This window comes from Petromyzon marinus, unplaced genomic scaffold, assembly GCF_048934315.1.
Source record: "Petromyzon marinus isolate PM22_M1 ecotype Great Lakes invasive population unplaced genomic scaffold, UKy_Petmar_22M1.pri1.0 PM_G_Scaffold_50, whole genome shotgun sequence".
Lineage (NCBI taxonomy): Eukaryota > Metazoa > Chordata > Hyperoartia > Petromyzontiformes > Petromyzontidae > Petromyzon > Petromyzon marinus.
The window spans coordinates 1,419,291-1,433,077 of record NW_027423003.1 but is presented as its reverse complement, the minus strand read 5'-3'; the positions used below and the strand labels follow the sequence as shown (position 1 = coordinate 1,433,077).

General features: G+C 49.2%; 1 protein-coding gene across 3 annotated transcripts; it reads right to left on the bottom strand.

Moving 5' to 3' along the window:
* Window positions 1-331: 331 nt before the first annotated feature.
* Window positions 332-12,563, bottom strand: LOC142917441 (uncharacterized). Of its 3 annotated transcripts, none has more exons than XM_076062110.1 (8): window positions 12,366-12,563; window positions 9,189-9,330; window positions 8,956-9,045; window positions 8,117-8,209; window positions 7,829-7,934; window positions 6,369-6,535; window positions 5,232-5,483; window positions 332-1,117 (listed from the first exon to the last, which is right to left on the bottom strand). In XM_076062110.1, exons 2-8 carry the CDS (start codon window positions 9,277-9,279, stop codon window positions 930-932), a joined length of 987 nt encoding a protein of 328 aa, XP_075918225.1. In that variant the 5' UTR covers window positions 9,280-9,330; window positions 12,366-12,563; the 3' UTR covers window positions 332-929. The 3 variants fall into 3 exon arrangements, with proteins under 3 accessions (XP_075918225.1, XP_075918226.1, XP_075918227.1); XM_076062111.1 differs by having other exon boundaries at window positions 8,968-9,045; XM_076062112.1 differs by lacking the exon at window positions 8,956-9,045.
* Between the last annotated feature and the right edge of the window lie 1,224 nt (window positions 12,564-13,787).

Genomic DNA, 13,787 nt, shown 5'->3' with positions numbered 1-13,787 from the left:
GTGTGTGTGTCTGTGTGTGTGTCTGTGTGTGTCTGTGTGTGTGTCTGTGTGTCTGTGTGTGGCTGTGTGTGTGTCTGTGTGTGTCTGTGTGTGGGGGGGGGAGCGGTAGTGTAGTGGTTAGCGCTACGCTGCGCTACGAACCCGGCGACCCGAGTTCGATTCCCGCTCACGGCCACCACCGGTGACGATTATTTCAACCGGTCCTGGGCCTCCCCTAGGTCGACTCAGCCTCAAACGTGTAAATGTTGTGGTGTGAACATCGGGAGACAAAGGTGGCCGGACGTGGTGAATCCAAGTCCCGGGTGAAGCCGGGTAGTTAAAGCTCGTGCTGTTATATTCACAATCAGATGTTTTTATTTCGACTCGAGGAAAATCGGTGAAATCGGAAGCCAACGATAGGCCCCAGTTGTGGGCCCTTCTGAACCTGGTAACAAAATAATATTCTTAATCAGTGATGTCCTCACCTAAGCGTGTGAGACGAGACGGACGCACAAGACTCTAGTCTCCCGTTGCTGTACATCACTCACAGAGCACCACAGCGCCCCCCCCCCCCCCACCAGATCCACAACAGCGTTCGCCCCGCAAGACTAAGGCAGCTTCTCCCTGCCTCAGCTGGACCATCAACAACGGCAACATTTGTGTCAACAACAGCAGCAACAGCTAACTTGGCGCCTTTATCATTACGTCTTCAGCACGGCAGCAGCAGCAGCATGGAACAACTTCAGGGCATGACTCAGTCGCAACTCGCGTTTAAAATCGTCACGCAAGACGGCTCTCCGCGAGACGTCGCGGGCACACGGCGCGTCACTTTTCTCCCCCAATAAAACTCGGACAACGTAAATGCGTGGAAACGAGAAACGATGTCGGAACGCAACGGGGCATCGCAAATCGTAAAGATTTTTGCGAGAGCGAGAAAGAAAAGCTTCCTTCTAGACGTCGCCGCCGCGCGCCAACGACGGCACCAGCGTGAGCAGAAGCGCCGTGGCCCAAGCGGCACCGGGGCAGCAAGACGCCTTGCTGGTGGCAGACGCCCGCCCCGCTGACGTCGTCGCCGCCGCTGACGTCGTCGCTGATGACGTCGTCGCCGCTGATGACGTCGCTGATGATGTCGTTGCCGCTGCAAAGGGGCAAGCGGAGAAACGAGACGTCAGTCGCCATCGCTATGATGAGAGCAATGTACGAGTACCGGGGGGCCTCTTACAACCCTCCGCCTCCTCCTCCATCTCCACCACCACCAACACCACCAACATCACCACCAACACCACCACCAACACCACCACCAACACCACCACCAACACCACCAACACCAACACCACCACCAACACCACCAACACCACCACCACCAACACCACCAACACCACTAACACCACCAACACCACTAACAACAACACCACCACCACCAACACCACCAACATCACCATCACCAACACCACCACCAACACCACTAACACCACCACCACCAACACCACCAACACCACCGCCACCATCTCCACCACCACCAACACCACCACCTCCTAGGAGATGGAAGATTTGTTGGAGGTTGTTGATAGTTGAGACTGAAACCTCTTCCTCACTTGTTCACTCTGCCACTCACCCAATCATTCAGAGAGACGATCCATAACACTACGTTTAAAGCTATTTGGTAAATTAAAACGCCGACTGTCACATCATCGACGTTGGGTGCCCGATTGTAACTCCTCTGCGGTGAGCGGTGGACCACCACCAACACCCGAGTGTCAACAACGCTCTTTGCCAAAACAGCAAACCCCTGCCTAGAGTTGCGATGCTGAGAATCTTTTTTATTTTCAAAGCGTTCTTTTATCTCCGTTTGACCGGAACTTTGTTGACTGCCCTCGATGTGTGCACCTCCGTGAGTCTATGGGAGCCTTTAACATTGAAGTCTATGGGACCCTTTAACAGTGAAGTCTATGGGAGCCTTTAACAGTGAAGTCTATGGGAGCCTTTAACAGTGAAGTCTATGGGAGCCTTTAACAGTGAAGTCTATGGGAGCCTTTAACAGTGAAGTCTATGGGAGCCTTTAACAGTGAAGTCTATGGGAGCCTTTAACAGTGAAGTCTATGGGAGCCTTTAACAGTGAAGTCTATGGGAGCCTTTAACATTGAAGTCTATGGGAGCCTTTAACATTGAAGTCTATGGGAGCCTTTAACAGTGAAGTCTATGGGAGCCTTTAACAGTGAAGTCTATGGCAGCCTTTAACATTGAAGTCTATGGGAGCCTTTAACATTGAAGTCTATGGGAGCCTTTAACATTGAAGTCTATGGGAGCCTTTAACAGTGAAGTCTATGGGAGCCTTTAACAGTGAAGTCTATGGGAGCCTTTAACAGTGAAGTCTATGGGAGCCTTTAACAGTGAAGTCTATGGGAGCCTTTAACATTGAAGTCTGTGGGAGCCTTTAACATTGAAGTCTGTGGGAGCCTTTAACATTGAAGTCTGTGGGAGCCTTTAACATTGAAGTCTGTGGGAGCCTTTAACATTGAAGTCTGTGGGAGCCTTTAACATTGAAGTCTGTGGGAGCCTTTAACATTGAAGTCTGTGGGAGCCTTTAACACTGAAGTCTGTGGGAGCCTTTAACATTGAAGTCTGTGGGAGCCTTTAACAGTGAAGTCTATGGGAGCCTTTAACAGTGAAGTCTATGGGAGCCTTTAACAGTGAAGTCTATGGGAGCCTTTAACAGTGAAGTCTATGGGAGCCTTTAACAGTGAAGTCTATGGGAGCCTTTAACATTGAAGTCTATGGGAGCCTTTAACATTGAAGTCTATGGGAGCCTTTAACATTGAAGTCTATGGGAGCCTTTAACATTGAAGTCTATGGGAGCCTTTAACATTGAAGTCTATGGGAGCCTTTAACATTGAAGTCTGTGGGAGCCTTTAACATTGAAGTCTGTGGGAGCCTTTAACATTGAAGTCTGTGGGAGCCTTTAACATTGAAGTCTGTGGGAGCCTTTAACATTGAAGTCTGTGGGAGCCTTTAACATTGAAGTCTGTGGGAGCCTTTAACATTGAAGTCTATGGGAGCCTGTAACATTGAAGACTATGGGAGCCTTTAACATTGAAGTCTATCGGAGCCTTTAACATTGAAGTCTATCGGAGCCTTTAACATTGAAGTCTATGGGAGCCTTTAACATTGAAGTCTATGGGAGCCTTTAACATTGAAGTCTGTGGGAGCCTTTAAAATTGATGACTGTGGGAGCCTTTAACATTGAAGTCTGTGGGAGCCTTTAACAGTGAAGTCTATGGGAGCCTTTAACATTGAAGTCTATGGGAGCCTTTAACAGTGAAGTCTATGGGAGCCTTTAACATTGAAGTCTATGGGAGCCTTTAACATTGAAGTCTATGGGAGCCTTTAACATTGAAGTCTGTGGGAGCCTTTAACATTGAAGTCTGTGGGAGCCTTTAACATTGAAGTCTGTGGGAGCCTTTAACATTGAAGTCTATCGGAGCCTTTAACATTGAAGTCTATCGGAGCCTTTAACATTGAAGTCTATCGGAGCCTTTAACATTGAAGTCTATGGGAGCCTTTAACATTGAAGTCTATGGGAGCCTTTAACATTGAAGTCTGTGGGAGCCTTTAAAATTGATGTCTGTGGGAGCCTTTAACATTGAAGTCTGTGGGAGCCTTTAACAGTGAAGTCTATGGGAGCCTTTAACATTGAAGTCTATGGGAGCCTTTAACATTGAAGTCTATGGGAGCCTTTAACATTGAAGTCTATGGGAGCCTTTAACATTGAAGTCTATGGGAGCCTTTAACATTGAAGTCTGTGGGAGCCTTTAACATTGAAGTCTGTGGGAGCCTTTAACATTGAAGTCTGTGGGAGCCTTTAACATTGAAGTCTGTGGGATCCTTTAACATTGAAGTCTGTGGGAGCCTTTAACATTGAAGTCTGTGGGAGCCTTTAACATTGAAGTCTATGGGAGCCTGTAACATTGAAGACTATGGGAGCCTTTAACATTGAAGTCTATCGGAGCCTTTAACATTGAAGTCTATGGGAGCCTTTAACATTGAAGTCTATGGGAGCCTTTAACATTGAAGTCTGTGGGAGCCTTTAAAATTGATGTCTGTGGGAGCCTTTAACATTGAAGTCTGTGGGAGCCTTTAACAGTGAAGTCTATGGGAGCCTTTAACAGTGAAGTCTATGGGAGCCTTTAACAGTGCAGTCTATGGGAGCCTTTAACAGTGAAGTCTATGGGAGCCTTTAACAGTGAAGTCTATGGGAGCCTTTAACAGTGAAGCCTATGGGAGCCTTTAACAGTGAAGTCTATGGGAGCCTTTAACAGTGAAGTCTATGGGAGCCTTTAACAGCGAAGTCTATGGGAGCCTTTAACATTGAAGTATATGGGAGCCTTTAACATTGAAGCCTATGGGAGCCTTTAATATTGAAGTATATGGGAGCCTTTAACATTGAAGTCTATGGGAGCCTTTAACATTGAAGTCTATGGGAGCCTTTAACAGTGAAGTCTATGGGAGCCTTTAACAGTGAAGTCTATGGGAGCCTTTAACAGTGAAGTCTATGGGAGCCTTTAACAGTGAAGTCTATGGGAGCCTTTAACAGTGAAGTCTATGGGAGCCTTTAACAGTGAAGTCTATGGGAGCCTTTAACATTGAAGTCTATGGGAGCCTTTAACATTGAAGTCTATGGGAGCCTTTAACATTGAAGTCTATGGGAGCCTTTAACATTGAAGTCTATGGGATCCTTTAACATTGAAGTCTATGGGAGCCTTTAACATTGAAGTCTGTGGGAGCCTTTAACATTGAAGTCTGTGGGAGCCTTTAACATTGAAGTCTGTGGGAGCCTTTAACATTGAAGTCTGTGGGAGCCTTTAACATTGAAGTCTGTGGGAGCCTTTAACATTAAAGTCTGTGGGAGCCTTTAACAGTGAAGTCTATGGGAGCCTTTAACAGTGAAGTCTATGGGAGCCTTTAACAGTGAAGTCTATGGGAGCCTTTAACAGTGAAGTCTATGGGAGCCTTTAACAGTGAAGTCTATGGGAGCCTTTAACATTGAAGTCTATGGGAGCCTTTAACATTGAATCCAAGCATGAATGGAGCAAGCACTTGGGAACCCGAGCAGCCAATGGAGATTCACGGGGTGGCCAGAAACCCAGTTTTTTTAAAACCCAGGACTTTCCGCGCCGCCGACCTCATTGGGCTGACCACGGCCATTTGCATCGTCAGGGTGGACAGACGATCCAAGCCGCCGCCCTCCCGCGTACCTGGCGAGGTAGCTAACAGCTCGTCGTCGTCATCCTCGCCATCGTCAGCACCGCCGTCACGGCCGCTACCGGCGTTGGGGGCCGATGGCGAGGACGTAGAGGCCTCCTTGCCATCGTCCTGGCCCTCCTCCTCGTCCTCCTCGTCCTCCTCCTCGTCCTCCTTGTCCTCGTCCTCCTCCTCGTCCTCCTCCTCGTCCTCCTCCTCGTCCCCCTCCTCCTCCTCCTCGTCCTCCTCCTCACCGTCCGACGCCACTGTGGGGGTGGTTGTGGGGGTGATGGTGGTGGTAGTTAATGGTGGTGGTGGTGGCGGCGGCGGGTGTAGCGGTCTACGCCGTGCTACGCCGCGCTACGAACCCGGCCGAACCCAAGTTCGATTCCCGCTCACGGCCACCAACACGCGGTGATGATTATCTGAACCCGTCTTGGGTCTCCCCTAGGTCGACTCGGCCTCAAACGAGCACCCGGCGCGGTGTGTGGCGAACATCGCCAGCACCGGGGAGACAAAGGCGGTCGGGCGTGGCGCTGGCCACCCACCCCCTCGTGCGCCGTGCCGGCCTTCACAGGTGCTACTTGCTAACAGCGCTTGCCCCTGCGGCCTGTTGAGGCTACACCAGACGTGGGCAATGTACGGCCCCCGGGCCTTCTAGGGCCCGTTGGGCTTTTTAATCTGGCCCGCCGAACTTGTCCAAATATTATTATTATTAAATTAAATTTTACCTTTCTCCTGTAATGCCCCCATTTCCCCATTAGACGGCGCTGTTTTCACGATGTTTGATCAGTCACGTTACGACATATTTTTGTATTGTTCAGATTCGTGCAATTTGTTAAATTGCCTTGCAAATAAATGCTTTGCTACCTGTTAAAGGCCAAATCCTTTCACGTAATGATTTTTAACACGCCATTTATATTTAGTTCACACAAACACTCCATCCATCTGTTCCTGGCCCGGCCCCTCTGTCAAATTTTAGAACGCACTGTGGCTCGCGAGTCAAAACATTTGCCTACCCCTGGGCTACACGGTGGGGGATCTTCGTCTTCGATGGCGGCGGTTGCGGTGCGGCAGCGGTTAACGGCTCGGCGCCGGATCGGAGAGGAATTCCGGCCGGCGGGTTTGTTGCCGGCGGCGACTTTGCTCACCTTCCACGGAGAGGTGCGCCCGCAGCTGGCCGGTGTTCAGGTTGTTGATGGCGAAGCAGGTGTAAGTGTTCGAGTCCTCGCGCCGCAAGTCCACGATGTGAAGGGTGCCATTCTCGAAGATCTGGAAGCGCTCGCCCTCAACATTCAAGCTCTGGTAGTTCCTGAACCTGGCGGTGCGCGGGAAGGCGTGGGGGGCGTGGGGGGCGTGGGGGGCGTGAACCGTTGAGGTTTGACGGCGATGCCGTCGGGGGATTTGAGATCCGGGGTCGGCTGCTTCGCGAGACGCGGAGGCGAACGTCCCGGGGGACGTTGGGGCGGCGAGGTTCACGCGGCCCTCCGCCGCGTTGAGTGCCCCTCTCTCGCTCTCTCGCTCTGAGCCACGTCTGCGTGGCGGCCATCGACAGTCGCCCTACCCCGCCCCCGCGCGCGCGAAATTATAAATGTTAGCCTATGGGAGCCTTTAACATTGAAGCCTATGCGAGCCTTTGACATTGAAGTCTATGGGAGCCTTTGACATTGAAGTCTATGGGAGCCTTTAACAGTGAAGTCTATGGGAGCCTTTAACATTGAAGTCTATGGGAGCCTTTAACATTGAAGCCTATGGGAGCCTTTAACATTGAAGTCTATGGGAGCCTTTGACATTGAAGTCTATGGGAGCCTTTGACATTGAAGTCTATGGGAGCCTTTAACAGTGAAGTCTATGGGAGCCTTTAACATTGAAGTCTATGGAAGCCTTTAACATTGAAGTCTATGGGAGCCTTTAACATTGAAGCATATGGGAGCCTTTAACATTGATGCCTATGGGAGCCTTTAACATTGAAGTCTATGGGAGCCTTTAACATTGAAGTCTATGGGAGCCTTTAACATTGAAGTCTGTGGGAGCCTTTAACATTGAAGTCTATGGGAGCCTTTAACATTGAAGTCTATGGGTGCCTTTAACATTGAAGTCTATGGGAGCCTTTAACATTGAAGTCTATGGGAGCCTTTAACAGTGAAGTCTATGGGAGCCTTTAGCATTGAAGTCTATGGGAGTGTTCTATGTTGAACTTCTTTCGCTCCGTACGTGGCCAGCCATGCAAACCCGCTGGCGGCATTCCAAAACAGACTCGGCTCTCGTGCCTCTGATTAGCACGGTTGGCCACATAGGGTGCGAAAGAAGTTCAGGGCACGTACACATACAGAGAGACCCACAGACACCCAGATCCACGGAGGCACAGATTAGCACGGTTGGCCACGTAGGGTGCGAAAGAAGTTCAGGGCACGTACAGCCCTCGCGACAGGGAGCTTCGAGGCGCGTCGTCAGGGCCGTCGTTTGCGACATGGCCGGGTAGCTTCTGAAAAACAGCTGCACGGCTCGGTGGGCATCAGGCGGTGAAATAAACAAAAAGAGTCTCCAGCGAGCGGAGAGCGAGAGGAGAGGCGGAGAGGGACGGACGCTCAGGCGCGGCGTTCGGTCTCACCACAGGATGGTGGCGGGCGGCCACACCGAGCACTCCATGTACACCGCCTCTCCCTCTCTCGCCCTGTACATCCTGTCTTGCTCCGACAGCATCGACGGGGGGTTGGCTGTGTGAGGCGGTGGTGGGGGGGGGGGGCAGAGACAGCGAGCGGGCAGAGGTCGCTCCCGAGGGTGGGGGGGGGGGGGGTCGCTCCGGGCCGAGCAAGTACTTGCAGTGTTGCACCTTAACAAACTGCGTACTCAACTGGGCCCTGTACGTGTGTGTGTATGTGATGTCGCAACCGTGCACCTTTCCGTCGTGTTTCCGGAGGTTGCTGCTTTGCTGCATACACCTGATGTGAGCTTCTTTGGTACCGTATGTGGCCAGAGATGATAACCGCAGCTGCGGGCGAAAATACAGCAGAGTGTTAGTAGGGTCTCTGTGTGAGTAGTGTGTGGGTCTCTGTGTGAGTAGTGTGTGGGTCTCTGTGTGAGTAGTATGTGGGTCTCTGTGTGAGTAGTGTGTGGGTCTCTGTGTGAGTAGTGTGTGGGTCTCTGTGTGAGTAGTATGTGGGTCTCTGTGTGAGTAGTGTGTGGGTCTCTGTGTGAGTAGTGTGTGGATCTCTGTGTGAGTAGTGTGTGGGTCTCTGTGTGAGTAGTCTGTGGGTCTCTGTGTGAGTAGTGTGTGGGTCTCTGTGTGAGTAGTGTGTGGGTCTCTGTGTGAGTAGTCTGTGGGTCTCTGTGTGAGTAGTCTATGGGTATCTCTGTGAGTAGTGTGTGGGTCTCTGTGTGAGTAGTCTGTGGGTCTCTGTGTGAGTAGTGTGTGGGTCTCTGTGTGAGTAGTCTGTGGGTCTCTCTGTTAGTAGTGCGTGGGTCTCTGTGTGAGTAGTCTGTGGGTCTCTGTGTGAGTAGACTGTGGGTCTCTGTGTGAGTAGTGTGTGGGTCTCTGTGTGAGTAGTGTGTGGGTCTCTGTGTGAGTAGTGTGTGGGTCTCTGTGTGTGAGTAGTGTGTGGTTCTCTCTGTGTGAGTAGTGTGTGGGTCTCTCTGTGTGAGTAGTGTGTGGGTCTCTGTGTGAGTAGTATTTGTGTCTCTGTGTGAGACCCACAGAAACCCACACACTACTCACACAGAGACCCACACACTACTCACACAGATACCCACAAGTGTTTCGAGTACTCGGCCCCGCTTGAACGTCGAAGTGCTTCGTTGAAGCCATCATTTGCAAGAGCCGGGGCGCTTCTGAAAAAAATAAGAGCCACGAAGCTCAGTGGGCATTGCCTGGTGAAGTCAAAAGTGTCGAGTTTAATCGATGGCCTTTAGTGGGAGTAGCTTTGAGAGGGGGCATCGTCTCAAGTGGGGTAGCGGCGCTGTTTGCTACTCACGGTCAAGCGGCAGGGCGAAGGGGTTGTGACGGTCGCCCAGCACAACGATCAGCAAGGCCACTAAACGGGTGGTGGTGTGGAAAGCCTCCATTGGGGGGGGGGGGGGTGGCAGATGGTCGGCCTGGAGGCTTCCTTCACTTGGCTAGGAGGGGTGAAGGGGAGGGAGTAGGAGGAGCAGTGGAAATGATATTTATTTAGACTGCAAGAGGAGGAATCCAAAGCGCTACGAAGCTCTTTTTGTCACAGATGTCCAGCTGTGGCACTGGGTCAAAACATGACAACAAACACTAAACAAAAACACGGCGTGAGTGCAGAGTTACAGGAAGAGTAAACAAATCACTTTAAAAAAATCTATACTAATAAAAGTAACCAATGTTTAATGTTGCCACGTGAAGCACACCACCGTGCTACATAGCTCTTTTTAAGAAGAGACCTGGCCCACAAATAGTGGGCTGATATCAAGTGGACATTCAGGGCAAAATACTCTAAACGCGTGGCGTTTCGGAATGTGGAGGGGAAAAAACCGGAGGACTCGGGGAGAGAAATCCACGCGGCCGCGGGGCGCGAGAAACGTCAACTCCAAAGATACAGCAGGGAGTGTCAGGGTCGGTATCAAACCCCACGACCTCCTGTGCACCAGGTGACAACCATGCCGGGTTAAAGACCTCCTCCTTCACAAGGGACAATTGGATGCATGCCTAAGGCTCCCTCGTTGATGGACACGTTCCTCCTGCGTTGAGCAAAATGTTTAGGTTCTCATCGTTTCGCAGAGGCTGCATTTTTTGCCACCGCAGAAAACGAACGTTGGGGGAAACGCCTCCTCACATCGGACTCTTTGTTTTTTGTTCGCTAAAGTCACGTAGGTAAAAAAATCAATAAAATAAATAAATTTTAAAAACAACTCAATTAAAATCACGACGTTTCGGAGGCAGTAGCACAAGCTTCCGTCTTGAGGTGGAAACCATCACGGTAAAAATTGCTACATCAAGTGAAGAGAACTCTAAGCCAATTCTAGATTTAAAGCTTTCGTGACTGCAAGGATCCATACTCTTTGGTTCTATTCGGTAAAGTCACGTAGGTAAAAAATAAAACAACAAAAATCACGACGTTTCGGCCACAACACAAGCGGCCTTCATCAGGTGAAGGGATCAGGCTGTCTCGAGGGCAGCACTGGAGTGAAACACAGCCACGCTCAGACCGTGGACAGCTTAAAGGTCGCGGTCTGAGCATGGCTGTGTTTCATTCCAGCGCTGTCCTCGAGACAGCCTGATCCTTTCACCTGATGAAGGTCGCTTGTGTTGTGGCCGAAACGTCGTGATTTTTGTTTTATTTTTTACCTACGTGACTTTACCGAATAGAACCAAAGAGGAACTCTAAGACACCCGAGATTGTATACAGGTTAAGGGGGGGGAGAGACAAGAAGGGCCGTGGGGGGGGGCTAAGTTAAGCCGCCTTCTGTTATGCTGCAGGGGGTTGGGGACGGAGAGATGGCCGTGTGCAGGTTGAAGAGCATTACACACGTGAACCAGAGGCAGGAGGCAGTAGTTAAGCTGACAAACTGGTTGCCTTGCAGAGCATACTGCTGTAAACTATAAGGCTGCTAAAGTTTAACTTGGGTTTAACTTTATTTTTTTTACCTCCGCGACTTTACCGAAAATAAGCCAGAGTATGAATCCTTGCACATCACGAAAGCTTCAAATCTAGCGCCTCACATCGTGTTAGTTTGGCACCGATGTTCGTGCTGATTGTTTTAAACTAGATCAATAAAACAACATTGATTACACCCCCAGCTCAGGTTTTTTTTTCCCATCAATGAAACAGCCCCTGAAGTGAGAGCACCTTCCAGGATAGAAACCAACACTGCCGCACGTCTGTCCAAGAGCTGTGTAAAAAAACAATTGAGTTGAAAAAAATGTCAAGCCGACAGGGAAAGGGGCTCCTGGCAACTTTGACCGCCAGCCAGGTCGATGTATTGGTAATGAGAATGTGCAATTTGTTTTATCCTTGGAAACACGGACTATGAATAAAACGAGATATTCTTAGCTCTTTCGGTAAAGTCACGTTGAAGGGAAACAATAAAATAATAATATATATAAAACAATAAAAATTCTCACGACGTTTCGACCATAACACAAACGGTCGTCATCAGGTCGAATTGTCGTGAGAATTTTTATTGTTTTATATATTTTATTGTTTCCCTTCAACGTGACTTTACCGAAAGAGCTAAGAATATGAATTACTGCAGTCACGAAAGCTTTAAATCTAAATTTAAAACGAGATACTCGCAGAGTTTACGCTTCTGAATGTGCACTTGTTCAAGCGATTCACTCGGTCTAAGAGGCAGACGCACAGTAAATTATTGGGCGGCACTTTGTAAGCTCCTAAGGTAGACAAAGCGAGCTTGAACACGACGCGCTCGAGTGAAGTCTTTGAGCGACGCATAGTTCATAGTTCATTTATTTGGTATAGCCCTGTGAGCCATTCGGCTCTTGAATCGGGTGCAACCGCAACAAACAAAAAACATGAACAAGAAAACATCTTAAAGTGATTACGTGACTGTGCAAACAGAAAATACAGGAAAAAAATATCAAAATATTCCTGAAATAGCACCGTACACCAACGCTGTGTGCAAAAATCCCAGTGGGATGCAAGTCAAATAACAACAACAACCACAAGACAACTAAGATTAAAGCCATCAGTCTAACTCCGTACTACAATAAACAAAAACATGGCCAAAACAATTTTTTTCGAAATCACCAAAATAAAAGCCATAAATGCAATGTAACAGTGATCATAGGGAGTGTGACCGAATTTTTAACAATAAACTACATAAATAAATTATAACACCAAAATCTAGAGCCATAATTTAGGCCACTGAATAGCAGTGGCAGCTAGGGTTCTACAACTCCTCTAGAGCACATTGACACGCGTGCATTGCAAATAATTCAAGTTTAAAACACGCAGCAAAGATTCGTTACAAAGGCCTAGCGGCAGCCTTCACGCATCCTTTGGAAGCTTGCTAACCCACAACATAACCTAGAGACCATCTTCCAGGTCTCTATGGAGACCATCGCATGACAGCGGCATCTGTAGCCGGCCAAAGTGCCGCCTCGGCCGGCTGGGCAATCTAGCCGAGACCGGTGACACTCCCGGAATAGGCCTCAACGCGGCACTCACCAGCGCAACGCTGCGTAGGTGTCTGGGGAGGGGGTCTTAAGCTATATCCTCCTTCGTGGTGAGGTTATAAACAAAACAATGTCCTCGTGTGGTCGTGGTGGAGGAGGAGATTCGACGTTCCGTGCCTCGAATCACAGGCAGGCGACTCGGTGGGGCTGTTATCACGTGAGGCCTTAGCAGGGCGCTTTTATAAATCGTAGTGCGGATAGGCGAACACGCAGTGCGAGCGAGGCTCAGATTCTGTAGAACTGATAAACACTGCCCATAGACTCAGCACTGCCCATAGACTCAACACTGCCCATAGACTCAACACTGCACCATAGACTCAACACTGCCCATAGACTCAAGACTGCACCATAGACTCAGAACTGCACCATAGACTCAACACTGCCCATGGACTCAACACTGTCCATAGACTCAACACTGTCTATGGACAGTGGCCTAAAATATGGCTCTAGATTTTGGTGTTATAATTTATGTAGTTTATTGTTAAAAATTCGGTCACAGTCCCTATGATCACTGTTACACACAGTGTACACACATTGTGTACACACACGGTGTACACACACAGTGTACACACACACAGTGTATACACACAGTGTACATACACACATAGTGAACACACACACACAGTCTACACGCACAGTGTACACACACACAGTGTACACATACACACAGTGTACCCACACAGTGTACACACACACAGTGTACACACAGTGTGTATACACATATTGTATACACACAGTGTACACACACACACAATGTACACACAGTGTACACACAGACAGTGTACACACATACACAGTGTACACACACACACATACAGTGTATACACACAGTGTATATACACACACAGTGTACACACACAGTGTGTAAACACACAGTATACACACAGTGTACACACACACAGTGTATACACACAGTGTACACACACACAGTGAACACACACACAGTATACATGCACAGTGTACACACACATAGTGTATACACACAGTGTACACACACAGTGTACACACACAATGTACACACAGTGTACACACACACAGTGTACACACATACACAGTGTACACACACACACAGTATACATGCACAGTGTACACACACACAGTGTATACACAATAATGTCCACGTTGTTGTTGTAGCTGAGCCCACGCACCCAAGGGAGGGAGCAATGAAAATGAATCTAAATCAACTTAAACTCCAATCCCGCTGTGACGTCACCACTCAGCTTTACCTCATTGGCGTGAAACGCCAAGGGGAGGTGTACCTCGCTAGTGACGTCATGTCACCAAGGTATTCACCCCTCCCCCGCGCTCTTGAACAGAGGTCACCTCCGCTTGGGTCACTGCCAATATCGTTCCAGTGCCAATCCTTATTTGGGCAAAGCTACGCCCAGTGACTGGCGGCTCATTAACATAATGT